General features: G+C 47.5%; 2 protein-coding genes across 2 annotated transcripts in view; both read left to right on the forward strand.

Annotated features, from left to right (window-relative positions):
• The first annotated feature begins 1,676 nt into the window (after nt 1-1,676).
• The window catches only part of LOC147099818 (ferritin heavy chain-like), a 33,741-nt gene continuing 22,742 nt past the window's right edge, over nt 1,677-12,675 (forward strand). The window contains exons 1-4 of the mRNA XM_085969245.1: nt 1,677-1,853; nt 2,706-2,813; nt 3,239-3,385; nt 3,629-3,754. Of these exons, the coding sequence (XP_085825371.1) occupies nt 1,677-1,853; nt 2,706-2,813; nt 3,239-3,385; nt 3,629-3,754 (558 nt within the window). The remainder of the gene's footprint in view (nt 1,854-2,705; nt 2,814-3,238; nt 3,386-3,628; nt 3,755-12,675) is intronic.
• Nucleotides 8,405-12,042, forward strand: LOC147099819 (ferritin heavy chain-like). The gene is made up of 4 exons (XM_085969167.1): nt 8,405-8,629; nt 9,801-9,947; nt 10,178-10,303; nt 11,974-12,042. The coding sequence occupies exons 1-4, from the start codon at nt 8,528-8,530 to the stop codon at nt 12,040-12,042; spliced, it is 444 nt and encodes a 147-aa protein (XP_085825293.1). The 5' UTR covers nt 8,405-8,527.

The raw sequence follows: 12,675 nt of genomic DNA on the forward strand, positions 1-12,675 counted from the left end.
CAAATTAAAATTTGGTTCTCCAGCCCAATTATGCACTCCAGTCCCCGCGGCGCCCACCGGTCACGAATGTGATCGAGCGTGCCGGCGGACACCGCGTGCTCCAGCTCCAGGGCCACCCGGGCGCGAACATGGCCACGGAAGAGAGGGAGGCAATCCGGCCGGACGACCCCCTCGACCGCCCGCTGCCTGGACCAATTAATGGCTTTCTTGGCCAGGCCCAGGAGCAGACCCACGAGGAGGTCCTCCAGCCCGCCCGCTCCCCTCCGCACCGGGTGACCGTAGACCAAGAGCGTGGGACTGAAGTGCAACCAAAACTTGAGGAGCAGCCCCTTCAAATAATGGAAGAGGGGCTGCAACCTCTCACATTCGACATAAATATGAAAAACAGACTCCTCCAGACCGCAGAACAAACATGCGGTCTGGGAGTCCGTGAACCTACTTAAGTACCCATTGCACGGGACTGCCCTGTGCAACACCCTCCAGGCCAAGTCCCCAATAGAACAAGGGAGGACTCCTGCATAGAGAGCCCCCCATTGGGGACCTCCGCCCCCGTCGGAAGGTAAAACGGCACGCCACGGTGTGTCCGGACGGCAGGCGAAGATGGCAAAGTGGAAGGTGTGCAGGAGCAGCCCGTACAGGAAACCCCTCCGTGCGGAATGAAAAGGCACGGAGGGCATTTCCTCGAGACGGCTCAAGTTGTGAGGCGCCGGTTCCCGAGGTGGGGGTCGGGGCTGGGCGCCGACAAGGAATTCCGTCCGAACGGGGGAAAGCTCAGACGGGATCGCCCAACACGCTTGAGCCGACTCGATACACCTAGTGGTGCCGGGGCGCACTTTCGCCTTTATCGACTCGATGGCATCGGCCGCGAGCTGGACGTTGACCCAGGACATGCGCCTCGCCAACTCCTCCGGCGCCATCCAGCCCGCTCCTCCGCCATCGAGCAGGTCCCCGACTCGAGTCACCTTGCCAGCCACAGCTCTGCGCTCCGCCAGCTACCCGAAACTGCGGACGTGGAGGTGCGGATTCCTGAACAGTGGCTCCCGAAGGACAGCCACCATTCCTGTCGGGGGAGAGCTGCGCCTGGAAGCGACCTGGTTCCAAACCCATAGCAGTTCCTGGTAAAAGACAGGCAGCTCTCGCAGGCTGGCACGCGTGCCACCCACTTTCACAAACAGGAGCTGCGTGTCATAATTGAGGCCGCGCAGCTGGCGGAAAAAATACGTCTCCTGCGCACACCATCTTGGAGGATTCTCAACGTACAGGTATCTCTGCAGCGTCTGATGACGGAAAGTCGCAGCCTGGGTGTGAAGGCACACCAGTGCCTGACCGCCCTCCCTAAGCGGGAGACACAGAACTGCGGCAGCGACCCAGTGCATCCTGTTGTTCCAGAAGAAATCGACGAGCTTCTTCTGTATCTTGGCGACAAACGCAGGGGGAGGGATCAGAGTAACCAACCGGTACCACAACATGGCGGCCACCAGTCGGTTTATGACCAACGCCCGACCCCTGTAGGACAACACTCGGAGCAATGAGAAGGTGGTGGTGAGCCGCCTTCTTGAACCGCTGCAGTCCATGTGGTGAAGGTACTCCCACAATGCTGTTAGGGAGGGAGTGCCAGGATTTTGACCCAGCGACGATGAAGGAACAATTGTAGGAAAATTCATCGATAGCGAAGGATGATTCTCAGCACTTTGAGCTTTTCGAAAGCAGCAAATTGTCATTTAATTCAAATGAGAGCATCAAACAACGAGAGACTTTCAGATTTGAAGAAGGCCAAGGAACCCAAAAGCAGTGACATCACCGAGACTGATCTCCCAAACCTGCTGGTTTTCCATAGCTCTGATTGGCTCTGGGTCTCACCCCCCTCCCCCACACCCCCTCTCCTTTGTTAATTGGTGCCTGGATTCAGGAAAGATTCCTGATTGGCTCTCAGGGATTGTCAATCATCATTGGTCATGTCAATCATCGTTGGTCATGTCATTCCTTGTTTCAATGCAGGCTGTCCCAGTAGTATAAATACAAGAGCTTGGGGGGGGGGGGGGGGGGGGGTGTTGAAAGGATTAGTTCTTGAACTTTCTAGGTGATAGTGAGCAGTAATAGTAGAACAGAAAATAGTGAAGATGGCCTCCCAAGTGCGTCAGAACTACCACAAGGACTGTGAGGATGCTGTCAACAAGCAGATCAACATGGAGCTCTATTCCTCCTATGTTTATCTCTCCATGGTGGGTCTTGTATTCCTTGTTGCTGTATTCTGAAAAGTTGGAAATTCTGTAGTTCCATGAACTGGTTTTAAACTATATTTCTCTTGACTTCCTTACCTGGGGAAGCAATGTTTGAGCAGTGAGTACTTCAGGGTGATCTTGTTGAGTTAATGGCCTGCTCCTTGTAGCAGCTGCACTCTGTTGACCAGGTTTAATATATGGAACTAGCTCAGCTGCTGCCTGAGTTTGTAACAGAAGAACACAAACCTGGTCCAGTGACTGTTGGTGCTTGTTGACATGAAACAAAGTTCAGTTTCAGTGGGGTGACTGTAGTGAGTGAAATGATGGCAGGTCCTCACTAGCTTTCTCTATAACTGGAAGTGAAGTCCTGGGAATCCTGGTGTTGAAGCCTTGTTCACTGAGCCTAGATCTCTTGCACTACATTGTGGTGTAAAACTACTGGAATTGAGGAATTTTCTCATTCCATGCCCAACTTCATTTTAGAATGGACAGAATAAGCATTTATATAGTTCCTTTGACTACCTCCCAAAGTACTTTGTAGCCAATGAATTCACCTGTTATGTGGGAAATGGAGCAGCCAATTTGTGCACAGTAAGCTCCCACAAACAATGAGAATGATCAGATCATCTGTTTTAGTGGTGTTGGTTGAGGGATAAATATTGTCCTGGGAAACTGGAGAGAACTCCCCTGTTATCTCAAGGCACTACTTCAGAGCTTTCACATCCACCTGAGGACAGACAGGGCCTCTGTTTAACATCTCATCTGAATGACGGGAGGTAGAGGAGGTGCTACTTACCCAGCAGTAGAGTTTAGTTTGACTGGACATGAAATATAATCCTTAATATTAGTGTTTTTTTGCTGGTTGAGTCTTTCATCCTGGTTTTTTTTCTTGGGAGGAGAAGCTGGTCAACATGTTGATTAGTGAAGTGAATTATATTTTGCTTGTTTAACCAAAGGTATCTATTTTTGCAAAAATAAATAACTCACTCTGAAGCTGTTTAAAATTCTCTCCACAGTCCTATTACTTTGACCGGGACGATGTTGCCCTGCGTCACTTTGCCGAGTTCCTCAAGGAGCAGTCACATGAGAAACACGAGGATGCGGAGAAACTAATGAAATTCCAGAATCGGCGTGGAGGCCGGATCATCTTGGAGGACATCAAGGTTGGATTCAATAAATGAGTGGCTCTCTGTTGGGATCCCATTGTTTCCAATACTTTCTAAAGCAATTAGTTCCAATTTGATTCCATGGTTCTGGTGGCTTAATGCAGTAATTCTATATTCCTGTGACACATTGGTTCATGGTAACATGGACTTCTGGCTGCCTTTCACCCCTGTTTTCCTTGTCCTGTCTCGTGTATTTTTTTGTTTAATTCATTGTAAGTGAACTGTGACTTTCCCCTTCAGAAACCAGAGCAGGATGAGTGGAGCAATGGTCTGGAGGTGATGCAGAGAGCTCTGCAGCTGGAGAAGAATGTCAACCAGAGTCTGCTGGATCTGCACAAACTCTCCACTGGCAGCACCGACCCTCATGTAGGTTCCTAATGTGGGCTTTTTGGGTATGTTGGAGGTGGTGGACCCTTGCTGTCCTTGAGCCTATCAAATATCTCCAAGCCCAATTGCTTTGTGTTGGGGTGTCTCTCCTGGGTCCTTCAGGGGGTTGGGGAGAACATGGGGGGTTGGCCAAATGTAGACATTGAGAATAAATGTCAGTGTATCCAAGATCTAAGCATCTATTATACATGAATTACTGGATCATTTGAGCAAATTTACATCATCTCGATTGCACCACTTGACTATCCTCCAGTCCAAGAGGATTTAAAATCCCAACTCTAGATGGAGGTGAGGGGGAGCTCCAGATGTTCCTTGATATCTGCTACTAGCCATAACTAGTTTTGCTTTTTGGTTTCAGTTGTGTGACTTCCTGGAGACCCACTACTTGGATGAGCAAGTGAAGATGATCAAGAAGCTTGGAGATCACATCACCAACTTGAAGAGACTGGGAGCCCCTGAGAATGGCATGGGAGAGTACCTGTTTGACAAGCACACCCTGGGGGAGAGTGACTGAAGCTTATTGTGTTCAGTACTCGTGTTTATATAATTGTGTGGGAGACCCTGTCCTTCAGGGAATGATGGGTTGTGTGACTTTGTACAAAGAGCTGAGAGACCTGGGCTCTATGTAATATCAACTGTCGCTAACTGTAAATAAACTGTTCAACATTGGACTGGATTTTGTCTCCTTGTAAATTTGATTGGTTGATTATTTTCTGATTAACATTTGGTTGTCTTCAGACAAGAGCTATGCTGGGCTGTGTTTACACAGACTGAGAGGTTGCAGCCCCTCTTTCATTATTGGAAGGAGCTGCTCTCAATTTTTGGCTGCACTTCAGTCCCCCGCTCCTGATCTTTGGTCACCTGGTGTGGAGGGGAGCAGGCAGATCGGAGGACCTCCTCGTGGGACTGCTCCTGGGCCTGGCCAAAAAAATCTATCAATTGGTGTGGGCGGTCGAGGGGGTCATTTGGCCCGATTGCCTGCCTTCTCTTCTGCGGCCACGTTCACACCCTGGAGATGGAGCATGAGGTGGCCAGCGGCGCGCTCGAGACCTTCCACGACCGGAAGGTACCGTAGGGACTGGAGTGCATCATCACCCCCGGCAACCAAATTTTAATTTAAGTTTCATTAAACTTAAAACATTAAGTCAGTCTGTTTGTTTAAGGGTTGCTCAGAAAGAGTACACGTGGTTATTGCCTCTTCCCGCAATCCCGTCAGCTTAACTCAAACATCCTTTCTCCTGACGGATAGACCAGACTTACCACAGTACATGTCAAATACATGGAATGTACTCGTGCAGAAGGTAATATTTAAAACCTTACTAAAACACACATACACAGTTAACCATCATTTAAAGCTGGCATGAATCTAATAATGGGGGTGAGGCAGACCGATAGAAAGAGATTGGGATAGGTGGGTGGACAATGGCATTTAATTTGGGGAAAATACAAAAGAATGAGACTAGGAAAAAGAAAGACTTGCATTTCTATAGTGCCTTTTACAACCACCGGACATCTCTAAGCGCTTTACAGCCAATGAAGTACTTTTGAAGTGTAGCCACTGTTGTACTGTGGGAGCCAATTTGCGCACAGCAAGCTCCCACAAGCAACAATGTGAAAATGACCAGATAATCTGTTTTTGTGTTGGTTGAGGGAGAAATATTGGCCCCAAGAGCCCAGGCATAACTCCCCTGTTTTTCTGTGAAATAGTGCCGCGGGATCTTTTACACCCACCTGAGAGCGCAGACAGGGCCTCGGTTTAACATCTCGTCAGAAAGACGGCGCCTCCGATAGTGCCGCACTCTCTCAGCACTGCACTGGACTGGTGTGTCAGCCTGACGTTATGTGCTTAGGTCCCTGGAGTGAGACTTGAACCCACAACATTTTGATAGAGGCAAGTGTGCTACCCACTGAGCCACAGCTAACAGTAGGGAAGGGAAACCAACAGGGGAATATAAATTAAATGGCTTTAGGCCACAAGCCACCAATATGGGAGATTAGTCGGGATAAAGAGGCAGATAACATGGAGAATTTACAGATGATTGAGATAGATATTGGTGGAGTGGGTGACTGAGAGCTTTTAGTTTCAGGGATCAGTCAGATGGACTCTGGGTTGCACTCTTGTCTCTGAGTCAGAATGTTACGGGTTCAATCCCACTCCAAAGACTTGAGCACAGAAATCTAGGCTGACACTGCAGTGCAATAATGCGGGAGTGCTGCACTGTCGGAGGTGCCGTTTTCTTGATGAGATACTAAACTGCGGCCCCATAGATGCTAAACAGGCCATTCGGCCCGACTGCTCCGTGCCAGTGTTTATGCTCCACACGAGCCTCCTCCCGCCCTTCTTCATCTAATCCGATCAGCATATCCTTCTATTCCTTTTGTTGTGTATGTACCTTTAAGAGAGAACTGACTTTACACTGTAGTACCGGCAGTGACCACACCTGTATATAAAGCCATAGCAGGCTTCTGTACTTCAGTTTAAGCTTAACCTCTGTTCAGTAAATACCTGTTATTATTGTTCTCCTGCAGTCCGTGTATTATTGATACGCGGACACTACACCTTTCTTACCAAACTTCCCCTTAAATGCATCTCTGCTCTTCGTCTCAACTACTCCATGTGGTAGTGAGTTCCACATTCTAACCACTGAAGAATTTGGTCCTGAATCCCCTGTTAGATTTATTAATGACTATCTTATATTTATGGCTCTGAGTTTTGGACTCCCCCACAAGGGAAAGCATTGCCTGCCTCTCTTCCGCGGCTATGTTCGCGCCCGGGTGGCCCTGGAGATGGAGCACGCGGTGTCCGCTGGCACGCTCGAGGCCTTCCGAGACCGGTGAGTGCCGCGGGGACTGGAGTGCATTATCGCCCCGGCCGATGTCATTCTAATCTAAGTTGATAAGCCTTATTTGACGTTTTCCTTAAATTTGGAGATAAATTGTACAACCAAAAGGAGGGACAACTGATCCCTGGCCGATGTTACTTTAATTTAAGTTGATGAACTTTATTTGACATTTTCTCTAGTTGCAGATAAATTGTGCAACCACAAAAGACCACAAGTGAAACCATTTTCTTTCCATCTACCTTATCAAAACACCTTCATCATTTTAAAGACCTCTATTAGGTCACCCTTCAGCCTTCTTATTTCTAGAGAAAAGAGCCCCAGCCTGTTCAGTCATTCCTGATCGATATAACCTCTCAGTTCTGCTATCATCCTTGTAAATCAAATGTGCACCTTCTCCAGTGCCTCTATATCCTTATTGTAATATTCTACTTAGAGCAGAGAAGGCTAAGGGGAGATTTGACAGAGGTGTTTAAAATCATGAAGGGTTTCGATAAAGTAAATAAAGAGAAACTGTTTCCAATGGCTGAAGGGTCGCTAACCAGAGGACACAGATTTAAGATGATTCGCAAAAGAACCAGAGGCGACAGGAGGAAAAACTTTGTTACACAAGGAGTGGTTAGGATTGGGAATGCGCTGCCTGATGGGGCGGTGGATACAGATTCAATAGTGGCCTTCAAAAGGGAATTGGATAAATACTTGAAGTAGAAAAAATTCCAGGTTCCTGGGGAAAGAGCGGGGGAGTGGGACTAACAGGATTGCTCTTTGAACGAGCCGGGACAGACTCGATGGGCCGAATGGCCTCCTTCTGTGCTGCACTATTCTATGATTCTATGGAGACCAGAACCGTGCACCGTACTCCAAGTGCAGTCTAACCGAGGTTCTATACCAATTTAACATGTTGAACTCGGGTGCGGTTCAGCTGCAAGCACTCCCCGCACTGAGGTCAGAACGGCACTAATGGTAACTGTTTGCATCTCACAAAATCTATGAGGTCGACGTTCACCCCGCTCCGTGCCGATACATTTCCTACAGTCTGACTACAAAGAAGCACAGCCCTGGTAGCAGCTCCCCGAGTGACGGGCAAGAAAATACACCCCTGTTTATTCTCGAAGAGAAATTTCTGTCTTTACATCCGAAGGGATTGTGTGATGGGGAGAAATATTTAATGGAAAGTCAAGCCTCATGTGTCCCGGTTCTACAGAATCTGAAAATGTGAATGAATAATACTCTGGTGTAGGTTCCATAACACACAAAGATGTTTCCAATCAATTTATTCCATTTTTAGAATATTAATTCATGGGATGTGGGCGTCGCTGTCAACGGCCAGAATTTCTTGCCCGGCGCGAGTCTCCCTGGAGAAGGTGGTGGTGAGCCGCCTTCTTGAACCGCTGCAGTCCGAGCGGTGAAGGTACTCCCACAATGCTGTTAGGGAGGGAGTTCCAGGATTTTGACACAGCGACGATGAAGGAACAATTGGAGGAAAATTCATCGATAGCCAAGGATGATTCTCAGCACCTTGAGCTTTTGGAAAGCATCAAATTGTCATTTAATTCAAATGAGAGCATCAAACAACGAGAGACTTTCCGATTTGAAGAAGGTCAAGGACCCCAAAAGCAGTGACATCACCGAGACTGATCTCCCAAACCTGCCGGTTTTCCATAGCTCTGATTGGCCCTGGGTCTCACCCCCTCCTCCCCCACACCCCCTCTCCTTTGTTAATTGGTGCCTGGATTCAGGAAAGATTCCTGATTGGCTCTCAGGGATTGTCAATCATCGTTGGTGATGTCATTCCTTGTTTGAATGCAGGCTGTCCCAGTGGTATAAATACAAGAGCTTGGGTTAGAAAGGGTTAGTTTTTGAACTTTCTAGGTGATAGTGAGCAGTAATAGTAGAACAGAAAATAGTGACGATGGCCTCCCAAGTGCGTCAGAACTACCACAAGGACTGTGAGGATGCTGTCAACAAGCAAATTAACATGGAGCTCTATTCCTCCTATGTTTATCTCTCCATGGTGGGTCTTGTATTCCTTATTGCTGTATTCTGATAAGTTGGACATTCTGCAGTTCCATGAACTGGCTTTAAACTATATTTCTCTTGACTTCCTTATCTGGGGAAGCAATCTTTGGGCAGTGAGTACTTCTGGGTGACCTTGTTGAGTTAATGGCCTGCTCCTTGTAGCAGCTGCACTCTGTTGACCAGGTTTAATATATGGAACGAGCACAGCTGCTGCTTGAGATTGTAACAGAAGAGCACAAACCTCGTCCAGTGACTGTTGGTGCTTGTTGACATGGGACAAAGTTCAGTTTCAGTGGGGTGACTGTAGTGAGTGACATGTTGGCAGGTCCTCACTAGCTTTCTCTTTAACTGGAAGTGAAGTCCTGGGAAGCCTTTTTCACTGCCTAGATCTCTTGCACTACATTGTGGTGTAAAACTACTGGAATTGAGGAATTTTCTCATTCCATGCCCAACTTTGGTTTTTAGATTGGAAAGAATAAGCATTTATATAGTGCCTTTGACTACCTCCCATAGTGCTTTGTAGCCAATGAAGTCACCTGTTATGTGGGAAATGCAGCAGCCAATGTGTACACAGTAAGTGCTCTCAAACAGTGAGAATGAGAATGATCATCTCATCTGTTTTAGTGGTGTTGGTTGAGGGATAAATATTGGCCTGGAAAACCGGAGAGAACTCCCCTGTTCTCTGAAGTAGTGCCTTGAGATCTTTCACATCCACCTGAGAACAGACAGGGCCTCTGTTTAACATCTCATCTGAATGACTGACTGACTGACTGACTGACTGACAGGAAGTAGAGTTTAGTTTGACTGGACATGAAATATAATCCTGAATATTAGTTATTGCTTTGTATTTTTTTGCTGGTTGAATCTTTCATCCTGGTTTTTATTGGGAGGAGAAGCTGGCCAACATGTTCAGATTGGTGAAGTGAATTGCATTTTGCTAGCTAACCAATGCTGGCTCGAGGCTAAAGGGATCTGAATTTTGATCAGCCATGATCTCAATAAATGGCGGACCAGGCTCAAGGGGCCGAATGGCCTACTCCTGTCTTTTGTTTCTATCTATTTTTGCAAGATTAAGAACTCACTAACTAACTAGGGGTACATATAATAATCTTGCATTGTATATGAAGATCTAGGTCTGCTGAAGCTGTTTAAAATTCTCTCCACAGTCCTATTACTTTGACCGGGATGATGTTGCCCTGCGTCACTTTGCCGAGTTCCTCAAGGAGCAGTCACATGAGAAACACGAGGATGCTGAGAAACTGATGAAATTCCAGAATCGGCGTGGAGGCCGAATCATCTTGGAGGACATCAAGGTTGGATTCAATAAATGCGTGGCCCTCTGTCGGGATCCCCTTGTTTCCAATACTTTCTAAAGCAATTAGTTCCAATTTGATTCCATAGTTTTGGTGGCTTAATGCAGTAATTCTATATTCCTGTGACACATTGGTTCATGGTAACATGGACTTCTGGCTGCTTTTCACCCCTGTTTTCCTTGTGCTGTCTTTGTTTAATTCATTGTAAGTGAACTGACTTTCCCCTTCAGAAACCAGAGCAGGATGAGTGGAGCAATGGTCTGGTGGTGATGCAGAGAGCTCTGCAGATGGAGAAGAATGTCAACCAGAGTCTGCTGGATCTGCACAAACTCTCCACTGGGAGCACCGACCCTCATGTAAGTTCTTGACGTGGGATGTTGGAGGTGGTGGAACCTCTCCAGGCCCAATCGCTTTGTGTTGGGGTGTCTCTCCTGGGTCCTTCAGGGTGTTGGGGAGAGGATGGGGCGGTTGGCCTAATGTGGACATTGAGAATAAATACAATGTTTCCAGGATCTAAGCATCTATTGTACAGGAATTACTGGATCATTTGAGCAAATATAAATCATCTCGCTTACACCACTTGACTATCCTCCAGTCCAAGAGGATTAAAATCCCAACTCCAGGGGTGGGGGGGAACTCAGATGATTGTTGCTATCTGCTGCTGGCCATAACTAGTTTCACTTTTTGTTTCTTTCTTTCAGTTGTGTGACTTCCTGGAGACCCACTACTTGGATGAGCAAGTGAAGATGATCAAGAAGCTTGGAGATCACATCACCAACTTGAAGAGACTGGGAGCCCCTGAGAATGGCATGGGAGAGTACCTGTTTGACAAGCACAGCCTGGGGGAGAGTGACTGAAGCTTATTGTGTTCAGTACTTGTGTTTATATAACTGTGTGGGAGACCCTGTCCTTTCAGGGACTGATGGGTTGTGTGACTTTGTACAAAGAGCTGTGAGACCTGGGCTCTTAATGTAATATCAACTGTCACTAACTGTAAATAAACTGTTCATTGGACTGGATTTTGTGTCCTTGTAAATTTGAGTGGTTGCTTATTTTCTGATTAACATTTGGTTGGCTTCAGACAAGAGCTACACTGGGCTGTGTTTACATGGAATGTGAGAGGTGGCAACCCCTCTTTCATTCATTATTTGAAGGGGCTGCTCTCAATTTTTGGCTGTACTTCAGTCCCACGCTCCTGATCTTTGGTCACCTGGTGGGGAGGGGAGCGGGCAGGTCGGAGGACCTCCTCATAGGACTGCTCCTGGGCCTGGCCAAAAAGGCCATTAATGGGTCCAGGCAGCGGGTGGTCGAGGGAGTTGTTCGCCCCGATTGCCTGTGTCTTCCGTGGCCATGTTTGCGCCCGGGGGGCCCTGGAGATGGAGCACGCGGTGTCTGCTGGCATGTTCGTGCCCTTCCGTGACGGGTGGGCGCTGCTGGGACTGGAGTGCATCATCACCCCCGACAACTAAGTTTCATTTGATGTTTTAAGTTGCAGACAATTTGTTTAACCACCCATCTAGACTAGTGGAATTGTCCGGATTCCTTTCTTGGTGAAGAAAATTTCTGGGGGTGGGGGGAAATGAATACTCTCTTCATGGAGTCCCAGTGGCCTGGAACCACCCTGCACTCGGTTTCAACTGCCAAAGCTGCCACTTCTAAGCCTAATGGAGAGTTGGAGAATAGAGCAAGGTAACTATAGGATAAACAATTAGAGACTTGGTCACAGTGTTAGAGCTTTATCTGAGTTTTGACCTTGGGTGAAAATCTGAGGTTATTCTCAATATGCCTGTATCACATGAACATCAGTCCACTAGTCCCACTTTTCCTTACTTGAGCTTTCATTCAATAGTGTTAGACCTTTGATGTGCTTTCTTAGCCTGTTCCTTCCTGTTGATCCCACAGGGTTGTGACCCAATCAGGAACACAAGGTATCCATGGAACCCCAGCACTGTCCTTCCCTCACCAGATTTAGGGAAATATCAGTAACTCTCATCTCAATGATTTCCTGGACTTCCTGTTCCACCAGAGAAGATTCACCAGTCTCCTCGCCACTTTCCTCCTGGACAGTCGAACATCAAGAGCGATTAATCACTGAAATAAGTCTATACCAGATAGTCTCTTCACACCAGTGGGACAATGTATGCACAACCAACACTGCACACAGTGATTGCCAGCAACTGGGACCAGACAGCGGGCGGTCGAGGGGGTCGTTCGGCCTGACTACCTGTCTCTCTTGTGGGGCCACGTTCATGCCCGGGTGTCCCTGGAGATGGAGCACACGGTGTCCACCGGCACGCTCGAGGCCTCCTGTGACCGGTGGGCGCCGCGGGGTCTGCAGTGCATCTTCAACCCCCGGCAACCAAATTTCAATTTAATTTGTTAAATTTCACTTAATGTTTTGAGTTTAGTTACAGTCTGTTTGTTTATGGGTAGCTCTAAAAGAGTACAGAGTGATTGCCTCTATCTTCCCGCAATCCCCCCCAATCCTGTCAGCTTAACTCAAACATCCTTTCCCCTGGCGGATAGACCAGACTTATCACAGTACATGTCAAATACATGGAATGTACTCGTGCAAAAGGTAATATTTAAAACATTACAAAAACACACATACACAGTTAACCATCATTTAAAGCTGGCATGAATCGAATAATGAGGGTGAGGCTTGTTGTGTATGTACCTTTAAGGGAATAACTGGTCTTAGACTGCAGTACCGGCAGTGACCACCCCT

This window comes from Somniosus microcephalus, chromosome 28 (genome assembly GCF_052327205.1).
Source record: "Somniosus microcephalus isolate GS21.2 chromosome 28, FLI_Smic_1.0, whole genome shotgun sequence".
Taxonomy (NCBI): Eukaryota; Metazoa; Chordata; class Chondrichthyes; order Squaliformes; family Somniosidae; genus Somniosus; species Somniosus microcephalus.

Excerpts from the sequence above, each read along its gene's own strand:
- LOC147099819 (XM_085969167.1), top strand. The coding sequence starts at position 8,528 with ATGGCCTCCCAAGTGCGTCAGAACTACCACAAGGACTGTGAGGATGCT. Across the intron at positions 9,948-10,177 it reads TCATCTTGGAGGACATCAAG|AAACCAGAGCAGGATGAGTG; the intron begins GTTGGATTCAAT and ends TTTCCCCTTCAG. Across the intron at positions 10,304-11,973 it reads CTGGGAGCACCGACCCTCAT|AGAAGATTCACCAGTCTCCT; the intron begins GTAAGTTCTTGA and ends CTGTTCCACCAG.